Source organism: Amblyomma americanum, chromosome 9 (genome assembly GCF_052857255.1).
Source record: "Amblyomma americanum isolate KBUSLIRL-KWMA chromosome 9, ASM5285725v1, whole genome shotgun sequence".
NCBI lineage: Eukaryota > Metazoa > Arthropoda > Arachnida > Ixodida > Ixodidae > Amblyomma > Amblyomma americanum.
This window is the reverse complement of record NC_135505.1, coordinates 14677517-14692903: the sequence shown is the minus strand read 5'-3', so window position 1 is coordinate 14692903 and position 15387 is coordinate 14677517. Positions and strand designations below refer to the sequence as shown.

General features: G+C 45.6%; 2 protein-coding genes across 2 annotated transcripts; one reads left to right on the top strand and one right to left on the bottom strand.

The window, feature by feature from the left end:
- Positions 1-6173: 6173 nt before the first annotated feature.
- On the top strand, positions 6174-8855 carry LOC144104196 (uncharacterized). Its single transcript, XM_077637067.1, has 5 exons — positions 6174-6464; positions 6545-6670; positions 6840-6999; positions 7810-8018; positions 8790-8855. Exons 1-5 carry the CDS (start codon positions 6262-6264, stop codon positions 8845-8847), a joined length of 756 nt encoding a protein of 251 aa, XP_077493193.1. The 5' UTR covers positions 6174-6261; the 3' UTR covers positions 8848-8855.
- A 724-nt stretch (positions 8856-9579) lies between these two features.
- On the bottom strand, positions 9580-12214 carry LOC144104195 (uncharacterized). Its single transcript, XM_077637066.1, has 8 exons — positions 11870-12214; positions 11416-11593; positions 11103-11135; positions 10715-10759; positions 10267-10314; positions 10161-10202; positions 10030-10068; positions 9580-9943 (listed from the first exon to the last, which is right to left on the bottom strand). The coding sequence occupies exons 1-8, from the start codon at positions 12018-12020 to the stop codon at positions 9703-9705; spliced, it is 777 nt and encodes a 258-aa protein (XP_077493192.1). The 5' UTR covers positions 12021-12214; the 3' UTR covers positions 9580-9702.
- Positions 12215-15387: the final 3173 nt, after the last annotated feature.

The following is a 15387-nucleotide window of genomic DNA, read 5'->3' as shown; positions in this document are numbered from 1 at the left end:
TCGCGTCAATATCGGCAATGTTTCTAATCATAAATTCCTGATTCAGTTTCATTTCACTTATAGAGGCTATTAAGTGTGACTGCTCTAACTCCATTTTAGCGGTCCTTGAATTAACGCCTTCTAACAGAGTCAACATGTCGTTAAGCTGTTTCTGCAGAGAAATATCAACAGCGCTGTCTTTGGACCGCGTAGCAGCACCAGAGCCCGCCACAGGGGCCAGGATTAAGCTCAACATCCCCCGACACCAAAAGTAGTTGACGAGAAACATCGAAGCACTGGGCGAGCAAAATCAGCAGCACTCCCGGGCGTGGGAACAGGAGCAGGCACATATTGCTCGATTTCTTAGCAAACATGGATTCCTTATTACCAACCTGCATGAAGAAACGCATTCCGTGAAGCAGCCGCATGACGACGCTGTCCCCACGCCCACTGAAAGGCGCAGGCCACTGCAGCCTGTTTTTATCCAGATGGAAAGGTGATGTCGTGGACGATGCGCAGGACTTGTACGATGGAGCCATAGTGTAGCAGGGTTGCCAGAGTTCTCCAATTTCCACGCTGCCAACTTGAACGCCGACAGTCACAGGCGCAGCCGGAATGGCATCAGCCGGTGCCATAGGTCCCGCGCTGAGATGAAGCATTGCCGTTATCTGCATGAAGAAACGCATTCCGTGAAGCAGCCGCATGACGACGCTGTCCCCACGCCCACTGAAACGCGCAGGCCACTACAGCCTGCTTTTATCCAGATGGAAAGGTGATGTCGCGGACGATGCGCAGGACTTGTACGATGGAGCCATAGTGTAGCAGGGTTGCCAGAGTTCTCCAATTTCCACGCTGCCAACTTGAACGTCGACAGTCACAGGCGTAGCCGGAATGGCATCAGCCGGTGCCATAGGTCCCGCGCTGAGATGAAGCATTGCCGTTATCTGCATGAAGAAACGCATTCCGTGAAGCAGCCGCATGACGACGCTGTCCCCACGCCCACGTTAAGCCATTCATTTGCTTCCCTGTAAACGAAGCTTTCACTGCAGCCTGAAAAAAAAATACATTAGTGTCATCTGCATTTAATACCATTTCAGAGCAGCCTGGGGTGTTTACAATATCACTCATATATATCAAGAATAATATGGGGCCTAGAATGGACCCTATGGAACTCTGTATTTAATAGTGCCTTGATCGGATGCGATGCTCTTTATTGTGGTGTATTGCTCCCTGCAAATTAAACAGCTTTCCATCAGGACATGTGCTGTACCTTGGATTCTATAGTACGGTAGCTTTATTAATAATATATCATAATGGACAGAATAAAAGGCTTTCCTGAAATCAAGAAATAAACCCAACGTAAGCTTTCATTTCTTAATGTTGTCAAAAATTTTCTGTTTAATATAAAGTAAAGCAGTTTCAGTTGCCTTATTCTTTCTGAATCCAAACTGCTCTTTTACTATCAAGTTATGCAGAGTGAGGAAATCGACAATTCTTTTGTTCATTATGTGTTCAGCAACTTTTGAAAAGATTGAAAGCGCTGACATTGGTCTATAGTTGTTCGTCTTCAAAAGCACCACCTTTATGAATAGCTGGAACACGCGCAAGCTTTATTTGGTTTGGAAATATCCCTACTTGAAGTATGCAGTTGCATATATGCGTAAGGACTGGAGTTATCAGTGCGGCTACAGCTTTCACGGGGGAAACTTTCACATCATCGTAGGCTGATGCACAGTTGTCCTTCAGCGTCATGATTATGTTGAGGACTTCTTTGGCGCAAGTTGGAGCGAGAAATACAGCTTGAGGACATTGAACATTCATGTATTGTTCACACAATAATGTACCATGAATATCATTTGAGGCACCAACTTCTACAAAGTGCATGTTGAAAAGGTTTGAAATGTTTTCGTCAGCTCAGCCCTGTGTAGATAATGCACAGCGGTAATGTCTTGTGTAATAGCCTTAACTTGCAGCTTTTCTACAATCTCATTTACTTTGCTTAGCAAGTCCTCATCCTGGGTTTCAGTCAATATATGAAGCTCTAGGGTTAGAAAGCGACTATGCCACTCCAAATCATCTAGGTCCTGCTTCAGCTGAGTTATATCACTACCTGCATTGAGATTCCAGCCCTTCAACTCACTTCGTTAGTTGTTTTGTAGTTTTTTCTTGAAAAGTCAGGTGGTTCTGAAAGTCGTCAAACTTATCAGAGAGCAACTGCATTTGTGACTCAAATGCATCAAACTTTTTTGACAAAGGCAAAAGAGCATTAAGCTTCGTTTCAGTCTGCATTAATCTGAGTATCACGTCGGAATCATGTTGCGGATTTTCTGTGGTGCTTGTGCCCTTGTGGTTGCCTCGACAAGAGTCACATTTCCATGCTTTCTTTTTGGCTTCGCGCTTAGCATTGAAAGATTCTTCTATTATTCCCGCACATGCACCACGATGAAAATTAAATTTGCACTCTGAGCATGCTGGAAAGATGATATCAATGAGTGGAAGACGGCAAGCACAACAACGAGCTATAGTACGCTCAGATCTTTTACAAAAAACCCATCCACTTAGCAGCGGCGACGACATAAAAGGAAAACAAAATCACATTGAGTGAGGCATAATTATGCACAAACCTGCACAAAGGCAGAGACGGCTACATGAGGCTCGCAGTTACGGTCACCGCTGCCAAGTGAGGTCCCAGTGGAAGGAATCTTCTTTTATAGCCCACAGTGAACCGTTGATGCTATGCCGGATTTCCGGATGACACCGACGACCACGCCTTCCTGGTCTGCTGCTCGAGACTACCGTCTGTCTTCAGGGCACGTGCGATGAACAGTGAGATGTACGGCTGCACAGTGGGTAATCTGCACAGAGGCAGAGACGGTTATGTGATGCTCGCCATTACCGTCGCTACTTTGCAGTGGTGACGATAGCTTGAGCACCTGAAGAACACGATACCCACTGAGCCATCACGCTGGATTCATCATTTCAGTAGATATGCATGACAAATTCCAAGTGGCTGTCATAAAAAATTGAAACTAATATCCACATTCCGTGCAGCACAATACCTCTACACTAAATACCTACTGCAAATACTGACCTCTGTATGCATTCCCTTTACATTAATTGGAATAGAATACTTAGACAACTTGTGCCACTTATCATCATTGACTCGCCACGAGCTGTTGAGAATGCTGCCCCATAAAACGTACATTCAGTGCTCCTTGCAAAAGGATCCCAACTGGAGAATATTCAAGCATTCATTCTTATACCCGCTATTGAACAAGCACTTCAAAATACCCTGCATGAAGCCTGGTACGTATTCCGATACTCAAACGGGCACAAGCCATGCAAAACCTACCAGGCAGACTGCGAACCAGTTCACCACGGTTTTGCGCCCACAACTTGAAACACTAAGACGAAACAGCATACTCATACACCAGCGTGCGCTCTTTGGAACAAGCGGGTTACAGCGCTTCCATGATGTGTTCATTATCCAGAAAAACTCAAGGAGCACATAGTGGTTGCAGCAGCGCCATTTCAGAACCAGACATGAGCTTCAGACGACAAGCTCATTATTGTAAGGATGAAATACCATCTCAAATTCAGTTAATTTTTACTTCAAGTGCAGCCCGCACAGAGCAGCAAAAAGGAGACACTTGCATGCAGGTACCCTAAACTAACGCTGACAGAAAAATCAACGAAAGCAATGAACACGCTCAAAGTAAGAATTATTTCATTTAAACAATTAACGTGTTCATCAAAAGGCGCAGCCATAAAAAAACAGCGCGAGCAGAATTGCATTAGTGGCACAAATAAGCGCCAAGTTACATTGGCGTTTTTGTAATGTAGTAGTCTGAGATGAGAAACGCATACTCTGCCTCTCGCACAATTGGTAGTGAAGAAATTTGTGCCCGCGTAAGCGGGGTTCATGAACAAGCCTCTCGGAACGAAATGTAAGCCATCTCTTGTCGAGGCAACCTTTACTCAGCTTTCGAAATGAATTTCCCGCAGGCCAGTGGCGGCGGCCAACGGCTCGGATAACAGGGATGGACGAATCCATACGTGTGCAACGAAAGGGGAGACGGGATGCAGCTCGTAGGTTCTTCGCGGTGTTTGTACACGCTCGCCATTTGCGCCGGCAACCACTTTTTTTTCAACCATCACTCTATTAGCATTCCTCCACCGCCGCTTCACTACAACTTTGACAAACGCCTCAAGCTCTAGTCAATAGCGTTACAAAACATATTCGGTGAAACATCGCTGCCCACGACGCGCGCCGAGTGAGCGGCTACAACAAACAAGCAATTAATGCACACCTCTCAATGAACAGCAGTCCATGGCCCCGACAGGCGATAACACAAAGAATAAAAAATAAATGTAATCCACCTCAGTACTTGATTGTGCGTTTCCGCAGATGCCAAGTAAAGGCCGTTTCACATGATGCGATTGTTGCCGCAGCGCAGTGCGATTTCTGCCGCTGTGCGACAGAAATGCGCGTCGTTCTCGTCGCAGGGCCACTGCGACAGACTTTCAACAAGTTGGTCGCACTGTCGCAGCGTCAGTGCGGTCGCAGCGATGGCCACAGTAGTCAGCCAATAGGAGTTCAGCGACATGACAGGAAAATCTCGAAAACGTCTTAAGGCCGTTTCACACGATGCGATTGTTGCCGCAGCGCAGTGCGATTTCTGCCGCTGTGCGACAGAAATGCGCGTCGTTCTCGTCGCAGGGCCACTGCGACAGACTTTCAACAAGTTGGTCGCATTGTCGCAGCGTCGGTGCGGTCGCAGCGATGGCCACAGTACTCAGCCAATAGGAGCTCAGCGACATGACAGGAAAATCTCTAAAACGTTTTATTGAACTTAATAATACATCACAGCTCAATATTATTACCCATGATTACGAAATCAACGCCTGCCACGATGTTTGACATTTATTGCAGCCGAAGAATTTTCGGCCACTGAAAGGCCGCACCGACGCTAGGGCGCTGGTGCCGACGGCACCGACTGAATTCATCGTTGTCATGTGAAACGGCGGCTGCGATTACCGTCGCAACGACAGTGCGACCGGGCCGTAATTTTTCGTTCCCGTCGCACCATGTGAAACAGGCTTTATTGACCTTAATAATACATCACGGCTCAATATTATTACTCATGATTACGAAATCAACGCCTGCCACGATGTTTGACATTTATTGCAGCCGAAGAATTTTCGTCCACTGAAAGGCCGCACCGACGATAGGGTGCCGACGGCACCGACAGAAATCGTTGGCATGTGAAACGGCGGCTGCGATTACCGTTGCAACGGCAGTGCGACCGGGCCGTAATTTTTCGTTCCCGTCGCACCATGTGAAACAGGCTTTAATCCTGCTCACACGGCTCTAACGCATAGTTTCATTTCGGCCTTCACTCACGGGCTAAGCGATATTTCTGGCTGTGCACCTACCTTTCAACACGGAAAAGCCAGTAGAGAGCTCGCGAGGAGGGCTTACCGTCCCGGGTTTCGCATCGCGTGCCTTTCCGCGCGTTAGGAAAGACATAGCGGCACAGACGTAAGCGTATTATTCGAGAACATGGCGGCTGCCGCTGCTCACACAAACGTGCTTACAAACGCCGCTTAAAAACGAGGATAGGAAGTTTGTCGCTGCGAACATAATCTGCTCTGCACACACAGCACTGCTTAGAGTGGCTAAGGAGACCAAATGAATAAAAATAATCGTGTAGACTTAAGTAAGTGGACGATTAAGTTGAATTTCACTCAAAACGTAACCCACGAGAGAAAACTCCGCCGACGCCGACACACCGGCGCACACGGTCGTTTGCTGCCCGGATGATTTTCCGCCGACTCCGGGCAAAATGGGTAAAAAGTGAAACAAGCCAATTTCACGGTCATGTCTATATTGGTTGCACTCTTGCCTAGTGTAGCTTGCTCTAGCATCCAAGAACACAAAGGGCCTTTGGTTTAAAGCATAAATTCTCCACTCGCGCTTTAAAACACTTATTACTTTCGCGAAAACCAAAACAGAAACCTTAATGGTACGCACACACTGGCGGCAAGACGCGCGCGGCACGCCGCCGGTGGCAATAACGCCGCGCGGCAGAGAGGCCACATTGGTTGTGCGCGCGGCGGCCGCCACGGAGTCACGTGACAGCGCTGATCTCGCCTTGTCTCGAACTGCGCGAGCATAGGCGAGATTTCGCGGTTCTCGCGCGCTTTTTCCTTGCTCGGTAAACAGACCACATACCAGCTCCTCGTCCCTCATCAACCGCGCTGATCGCGTTGACTTCTGCAATGGCAGGTGCAGACGACGATGTTCTGACGACGATGAGCGTTTTGGTCATTGTGTGTTCCCTGCTGTTGCGACGGCGGCGCGCGCAAAAGGCACGCAGACGAAGGTTTTGGGTGCACCCCTGCTGGCGCTACCGAGACGTTGAAGGGCAAGCGAATGCTTTGCTTCCCCGGCTGCGCGCCCGAGATGAAGGCTTCTTCCGAGAGTGAGTGATTACAACCTTTTCAAACGCGTAGTGTGCCGTGTGTGTGACGTGATAGTGATGTCTTTGATTCTTGATTATAGCTTCCTTCGGATGCCGCCGAGCTCGTTCGACACATTGCTCCACCTAGTTCGGCCTGTGATTGAGCGGCAGGACACTCCGTTCAGGCGGTCGATATCCGCACACGATCGACTTGCCATGACAGTAAGGTAAATGCGAAAGTCCGTGACCCGGTACTGTCCCGTCACAGTGCCTGATCAGCGGTCCCTCGGAAAATATTGTGTAAAACATACCGCATGAGCACTGTGATGCAACTCATCCCCCCCCCCCCTCCTCATTTATCCTTTGAGACGTATGTAATGAGAATACGCTTTTCAGATTTCTCGCAAACGGCGACACAATGAGAAGTTTGTCGTTCAACTTCCTGACAGGACGATCAACGGCTGGAATGATCGCAAGGGAGACTTGTGCTGCATTATGGGAAATACTTCAGCCATCCTATGTAAGATTTCCACAAACAGCAGAAGAATGGAAAAAAGTAAATGCACTGCAGTCCGTTTTGTTACTGCGGAGAGGGTTTATAGTGTTGACAAGCGTCCAGCTTGCCTTTCTTTACCTCATTTGTTATGCTACTGGCTTTCCGAATGCCGCCTGCGTACCGACTTTTCAAATGTGTTGAACTCCTGCATCTCATAATGCATAAGACAACTAAAGGTTGCCTTATGCATTACTACGCTATTGTTTTGTCACAGTCTCATATTATATTGCCTCCCGATCACTCTTTCAGATTGCCACAGACATGCTTGTCGAATGGAATTTTCCCAACTGCATTGGATGTATTGATGGCAAGCATGTGAGCATTGAATGTCCTGCAAATTCAGGGTCACGAAACTTTAATTACAAAAAGTCATTCAGCACAGTCCTCATGGCAACATGCGATGCACATTATAGGTATGGTGCATTTTTCTTGTGAATCATGAAAACAGTGTATTATATTCATTGAAAGAGAGTGCTATTGTATGCACTGAAAGAAAAGAGGACAGTTCAGTGGTGTAAGTTACATGACGAATTAAGGAGCATAGCGTAGACAGGTGTATGATTGCAATGGTTTGCTCATGTAGGTTGACAGTAAACATATTTGATTCTGCGCAAATAGCAGCAGATGTTAAAATGGCAATCTCTGAATTGTGATTGTGTGTGGCATGTATATTTAGTCAAACTATAATGCAGCACAGAAATGACTTTACATGACTTGAACGCAGTAGTGACTTCAGAAGGAGCAAGGAGAAAGTCATGTGCTACATCAGATGCTAAATGGGCTACACTGAAACTTCTTGCTTTATTTCAGATTTGTGTATGTGGTCGTTGGCCACAACGGGGGAGAAAGCGATGGAGGAGTTTTGTTAAGAACGAAGCTGATGCATATATTGGGCGAGCGCAGATTTGGGATCCCCCCAGCAGCAACAGTGGGCTCAGCGGGACTGATACCATACTTGATGGTGGGCGACGAGGCCTCTCCATTGAAGCCTTACCTCATGCGGCCTTATCCTCGACGTGGCAAGTTGCTTCAATTACTTTTAATGCTGACATCTTCCTCTGATTGCCGAGATGAAATATCAATGCAGCTGTACTGTGTTACTGCTGCCGCTGTTTGCCATAGCAGATACAGTTTCGTGCAATGCATACATACGGCAAAAATGGTCAAACAATTTCTACAAAAAATTTACAAATCCAGTCTAGCCTGCATGCAAGTATATAGCAAGTCTTACAAGGAAAGGTTTAGTTTCTGCATGGAAAAAAAATGGTTCAGAGGACTAAATTTCGTGTATGCAGTGCAATATGAGTGTATTAAAATAGTTTTATTACTGATAATTTACATGTTATGTTGCATTTTGTATGAAAGCAATAACATGATGCAGTAATAAAATGTAATGTTGACATATATGGTTTAGTTGAATGACTGCAAGCAAATGCATGAGCACTATTTAACCTGTTTTACTGACTGGATAATATACGAAAATCTCAAGTTGTGCAATGCAGCCAAAAGGGGCCCTATGTAGCATTTCTTTAGCACAACTTAAGCATGCAAAAAATGAATAAAAACCCTTATATTATCAGTTTATGTAGCATTTCAAATTGTCCGCACCAGAAACAGGCACCCAGAGGACATAAGATGTAGGAACAGTTTTTTTCTTTTCAAGTTGTATTCAGTGGGTGCGCAGAGCTGCCAATTATTTCAATGATTTGAAATTAGTGCCATTGCCTTCTTCATCTAAGTATGTACATGTTTGCTGCAATTTTAATGCCCTGACCTTTTGTTTTTTCTAGCTCTTCATGCCTACAGGGTCAGCCAGTACAGCGAGTACTTGAAGAGGGCAGTGTTTAATTACCGGCAGAGTCGTGCAAGGAGGCTCATAGAAAACAGTTTTGGTATCCTGGCTAGTAGGTGGCGAATACTGAAGAGACCCTTTCGAGCGTCAGAAGAAACCACCGAGAACATTGTAAAGGCATGTGTGGCGCTCCACAATTTTCTAATGAAAGATTCGATGTTTTCAAGAACAACGTACAACCCTCCTGGATTTGTTGACCATGAAGACTGGGAGGGAAATGTCACAAATGGGGCATGGAGGAACGACAGTAGTGCCCTTCCTGGATGGATAGACCAGGGGTACCACTCTGCTCGGTAACTATTATTTCCATGACGGCATGAAATCAATAATAGTTTGCATTTCCTGCTTTATTTACATTAAAGCAATTGAAGCTCATCGATAACAAACAGCGAAACATTCAAAACATTTGATTTAACTTGATCATTTAACACGACATAAGATCTTGTTCATTAGAGTTTGCGTTAAGAATTGTAGCAGTGCAAAAATACATGCGTATTTCATGTTTTCAACAAAGTCAGTGGGTACAGCTAACGACGAGGAGTAAAACACGCCCATTAGAACTGTGACCTCAGACAGACAGGCAGAATAAGCTGAAGGAAAAGGTTGAACATCTCGTGCATTTCTGTGTTACAGGGCTGCATTGGAGATAAGGGATAGGCTGGCATCCTACTTCATGAGCGACGGCCAGGTGCCATGGCAGGAAAGTGTCGTGACCCGTGCAAGACGGCAGGTAATTTCCAATAACAGGCAACTACTTGTCAGCATGCACAAACACTATCATGTCAAAAGAAAGCCGAAATTGCTTGCTTTCATAGAAAAATATTATCGATTGCTTGCACTTTACATTTCATTTATTCATACTGCTCCATTTCGGCTTCATACAGCAGCTTGTGGATTTGGAATGTTACCTCACATCTTTTTTTGTGTGGTAGCATCCTCAGTTTAGCAGCTATCCAGTGTGCTGCCTCTTGACTGTCATCTTTCGGTGCAGGCATTTCATTTTTCTTTTTTAGTTCTAACAGCGTAGCTGAGCAGCTCCCCAAGACATCTTTCACCGCACCGTCGAAGCTGTCAGACTGCCTTCTTTTGGTCCTGCATATAAATATATCCGCACAATGTTTTCTTGCAATCACTGATTATCATTCAAATACCGCAGGAAATGTGAACCATGCCAGTACCGAGAGGAAGGTACATCGGATGCTCGCCTTTTGGCAGACCTGCAGGACAGGCCACATCATTAGACTCAAGAGAAATGCACTGGAAAAGTATGTCTGCTTCCAATAAAAGAAAGTGCGCACAGCTTTCTTACCCTGGATCTGGGGCAGCGGCTCCTGCTTGTGAAGTTGACAACCTGCCTCAAAAAAATGTTTGTTATGGTGTCATATTCCGACACAAGAAAGTGAACACCAACTTACCCTGAAGAGCCAGCAGCAGATGCCGCACCTTCTGATGTGCTGGGGAGCCTATAGAAAAAATAAAAATGCTGCCATTTATGTCGTGCAAAAAACATGTTGTCTACTTGCAATGCTATGAAAAGGAGCAAGACATATCACACTCATCTAGTATCCGAAAGCTTGGTTTCACACCTTGTTGCAGTTTTTAGACTTGCAGTCATTAAATAGAACACAAGTTTTTCCCCATGCATTGCAGTGTTGAGTGTGTGATTCACTTGAAACTGCAGACCAGCGACGAGTCATGACAGCAACTAAGCCAACATAAAACTAATCCATTTCTATGGGAGTGCAGCATAACAGCGCATAATAGAGTGGACACACTCTTAAACGTGAAAGGCTGGTGAAAAGGGTGTATTGACATGGAACCTGGGGTGCACCACAGCTAGGAAAACTGAAAATCACCACTCACCTCAAATCGTCCTCATCGGTAAAGTCATTGGGGCTGTCAGAGTACCTGCATTATATAAAGACATAGGATGTTGTTACTATTGGTGGATAATGACACCACAATTACTACAGCTTACATTTCTTGAAAAAGCGCAGCAGCCGGGCTTGATATACAGTTGCACAGGTGAATGAAATGTCAATGTTGTACATAAACTGTTTCGCTGCAGTAACCGTTATGATAAGCAAACTACGAGGTGCACACCTGGCCACCAGTCTAGGACTGGAAGGGCTGTTGGATGACAGTGGAGATGTCAGAATGGAGGTGCACAAAAGCACAGATGCATAACAAGTTAAATCACTTGAAGCTTTATAAACTGAAGTTATACTTATGAAAACAAGACTTAACGTACATGTCCTCTTCTGGGGGCACATTTGATGAAGACCTGAAATGTAAAATTTGAGGTGTTTTGATGCAAAGCCTGCAGATTTCTTGCCAGGAAAAAGGTAATGTGAAAATACCAATAGCGAAGCTATCAGCGCAGCTGAAGAGAAAATAAATTGTTAAAAACACAGACGCTTGGGCAGTCAAATTACGCAAAAAGATATTAAACACGAAGAAAGCAGCTTAAAAAGAATGGTAGGACAGGTGACAGTAGTGAAGTTATCAATGCCAGGCTTGAGTTGGTGCAGATGGCTATGCAACTAAGTTGCCTTTTTTTTTACCTTTCGGCATAATGTGGTGTGCTCCTCAGCATGCCATCCACGATGTCAAAAAGTGTCCACTTCGTGTGGACCTTTCCGGCCTCTCCTCCGGCGCCACTTTTCCGGCTCCCCTCCGACGCCGACACAATTTTCAGCCAACGATCCTTCACGTTTTTAAATTTTGCGGCTGCTTGCGGTCCTACAGAAATGCCACTGTTTATCACCAAGAAAGGTCGAAAAATGAAAAGATGAGCAACTTGTTTGAGGGCTCAAGCGGCGCTGTACGAAGCGCGCAGCCTGATACGACATGCGAACCGCTCAAGCAAAATCACCATGCCCGTAGGAAACCGAGATTCCACATCATTTGCTCCGCAGCACACCGCTAGAGCACTCTAAACAAGTGTGCTCACCCCCACACATTCCTGCCGACGTGAACATTCAGCGGAAACTCAGATAAAGAATGAAAACAACTCACCAGTCAGATCGAATGTTCTGCCGATGATCGCCCACCGGTTCATTTTGGCGTCCTTATCTTTGTACTCCGGGTGAGTTTTGTCGTACACAAAGGGGAACACGCGAACAGTCTCCAGAAATTGTTCCATCATGTTCTCCCGGTTGAAATTCATTTTGCCACGTGGATGTACACGAGAAGAAAGCACTAGCGCTGTTTGTCGCGGCTGGCTCGGAGCGCTCGGTCGTCGATCGTGGTTCTGCCGCCGCCGCTGGAAGTTAACTTTGGCAGTAGCCAAGAGGTGGCGCTAGGAGAAAGCCTGGACGTTTCTCATTGGTTCGCGGCACGCGGCAAGCCGCCGAAAATGGCTCCTCGACCCATCCTCTGCGCGGCAGACCAAACCGCCTTTGCGGCAGGTTTCGCGGCACGCGGCGCGCCGCCGGCGGCGTGCCGCGCGCGTCTTGCCGCCAGTGTGTCCGTACCTTACTACTTATTCCATGCGCGCCGCATCTCCCATCGAATAGTATGTGGCGCCCTTTTCAAATAAATATAATGCTGCATAGCATAACGTCTTTTTGGCGTGTGCTCGTGTTTGGAAAACTGGTATGGACAACAGCGTGTTATCGCCTCCGATGCAGCAGGTGTACGGTGAAGAACGAAAATATACTGGGTTTCTCATTGTTGAGTCGCAGCACTTTTTCACGTGAAGGCAAACTGCAAAGGTATAAATGGCATATCTTAATTCCGCAGAGAACCATGATCTTTGAGGCTCTTCTAATCATGTTTCTGAGAGATGGGCACATCCTTGATTTCTCACCCCCGTTGTTCCCCCTTATTTTACAGGAGGTTTTAAGGAGAAATAAATGTACAGTCACTGATTAAATACTCCTTAATTAAGCGTGTTGGACAGTAACGATAGAGCGATGTATATTCTCGAGCGATTCCTTTAAGGGAGAGCGTGTACATGTTCGTTTGATGTAGTACAGTTTGCAGCACCCTTACTTCAGAAGTGGGTGCCTTTCCTCGCTCTACCTGTCAGCATTAAAGACTATTGAATTATATTCTCAATATACGTCGCGGTTTAAGGAAAATTAGCTCTTCAAAGCTTCTAAAAACAATATACAGGAAGGTATTGCATTGCCGTTGGACGGTATTTTTTTATTCCTGAAATAGCAAAGGAAGCGGAGGACTCTGACAATAGTTGCGGTCACCCGATGCAGTTTGGTTCGTGGCGGTTTAACGTCCCAAGCCAACTCAGGGAATGAGGGACGCCGTAGTGAAGGGCTCCGGAAATTTCGACCGCCTGGGGTTCTTTAACGTGCACTGACATCGCACACCACACGGGCCTCAAGAATTTCGCCTCCATCGAAATTTGACCAAAGCGTCTGGCAACGAACCCGCGTCTTTCGGGTCAGCAGCCGAGCGCCATAACCATTTAACCACCGCGGCGGCCCGATGCAGTTTTACTCAGCATGCAGTGCGAAAAGAAATGGATATTTTATGGACTTAGTCGAAAGGCAGTGTATAAATTGTTAGATAAAATTAGGATTGTTATAAACAATAGACAATAGGTCTATAGACAATAGTCTATATGCAGTCTAAAGATTGTCTATAGACGATAGGAAATTAAGGCGGTTAGAGATTTTGGTGTATAAATTGTCTATAGGTCGTCTATAGACAAATGGCTGCTAAGCCGGTTATAGACTAGTCGATAGATGGTTTATAGATTGTCTATAGACGAAAGGAATTTATGGCAGTTATAGGCTTTAGTCTGTATATAGATCGTCTAAAGATTGTCTATGGACAAAGGAGATAAGGCAGGTACAGACTTTAGTCTATATAAAATCTATTGACCGCCTATAGACAAAGGAAAATTATGTCTACTATAGACTTTGGTCTATAGATGGTCTAAAGACTTTCTATGCACAAAAGGAAATGAGGCGGTTATAGACTTCAGTCTATAGATAATCGATTGACCGTCTATAGACAAAGAAAAATTTTGTCTGTTACAGACTAGTCTACAGATATTCTATGGACCATCTATAGACAAGAAAATTAAGGCTGTTATAGACTTTACTCTATAGATAGTCTATGGACCACCTATAGACGGAAGGAAATTAAGGCTGTTATAGACTTTAGTCTATAGATAATCTATTGACAGAATATAGACAAAGGAAAATTATGTCTGTTATGGACTTTAGGCTATAGATGATCTATAGACAGTCTATGGACAAGAGGAAATAAGGCGGTTATAGACTTTAGTCTATGGATAATCTATTGACCGTCTGTAGACAAAGGAAAATTATGTCTGTTATAGACTTTAGTCTATAGATAGTCTATGGACCGTCTATAGACAAAAGGAAATTGATATGGTTTTAGACTTCAGTCTATAGGTAGTCTATGAACCATCTATAGACAAAAGGAAATTAGGGCGATTATAGACTTTAGTCTATAGATTCTCTATATACAGTCTATTGAAAAAAATCCCAAGTCTAAAGGTCATCTATAAAGTCTATAAAAAGTCTATAGACAGTCTATAGACCATTTTCATAAGGGCTGTGCCCCTGCGTTTCTCGTCGGACGTGGCGAAGTGATGGAGCAAAACCATTCTCAGGATAAATGAGAAAACCATGCGCGGATGAAACCAACCTACGAGTTCCCCAACCGAAAAGATTTGCGAAAGCAACCTCCAACGCTAACATTCGTTGCTTCCAGCGCAGCGCGCAAATCATCGATCGTTGGCCTCAGTATGATAAGATAACCGAGCGTCTAACAGGGCGTCGTTCGAATGTCGCTCGATGCCGTCGATCTTGCTCCGTGGCAGACAACGCACAGCGTTGTAGAAGGCACGGAGTTATTTTTCTCTTGCGATCTGGCTTGTGCTGTAGCATTTCCATCATGATAGTTTTACCAAACCACTCGGTTTCTGGTTTATGGGGGTTTAACGTCCCAAAGTGACCCAGGCTATGAGGGACGCCGTAGTGAAGGGCTCCGGAAATTTCGACTACCTGGGGTTCTTTTACGTGCACTGACATCGCACAGCACACGGGCCTCTAGAATTTCGCCTCCATCGAAATTGGACCGCCGCGGCCACGATCGAACCCGCGTCTTTCGGGCTGGCAGCCGAGCGCCATAACCACTCAGCCACCACGGCGGCTACCAAACCACTCATCAAGATACACAAATACTATTTATATCGAGAGATACGCGTTTTAGAGGCAGTCACAATTTTTTGAGCGGGACTATTTCTTTAGCCGCGGAGGCAATTGGCTGCTGCGCTTCGGTCATCTGGGCGGGGCCTCTCCTGTCTTCTAAAGTTGTACCCGGCTGTAGGCACTTAGGTTGTAAAGGTAATCAGGCACCTAGGACTGGGTGGTAAACAGGGGCCAATTATTCCACGTTTTACCTTGTTTAAGGAAAACAAAGTGGTACTGGCGGCTACTAGCAAGTTGAAATCAATAGGTTTTTTTGTCCACGAAGATTTCTCGCGGTCTGTTCGTAGTGCACGCAGGAAAGTAACCGAATTCGCTCGGCAACAAGAT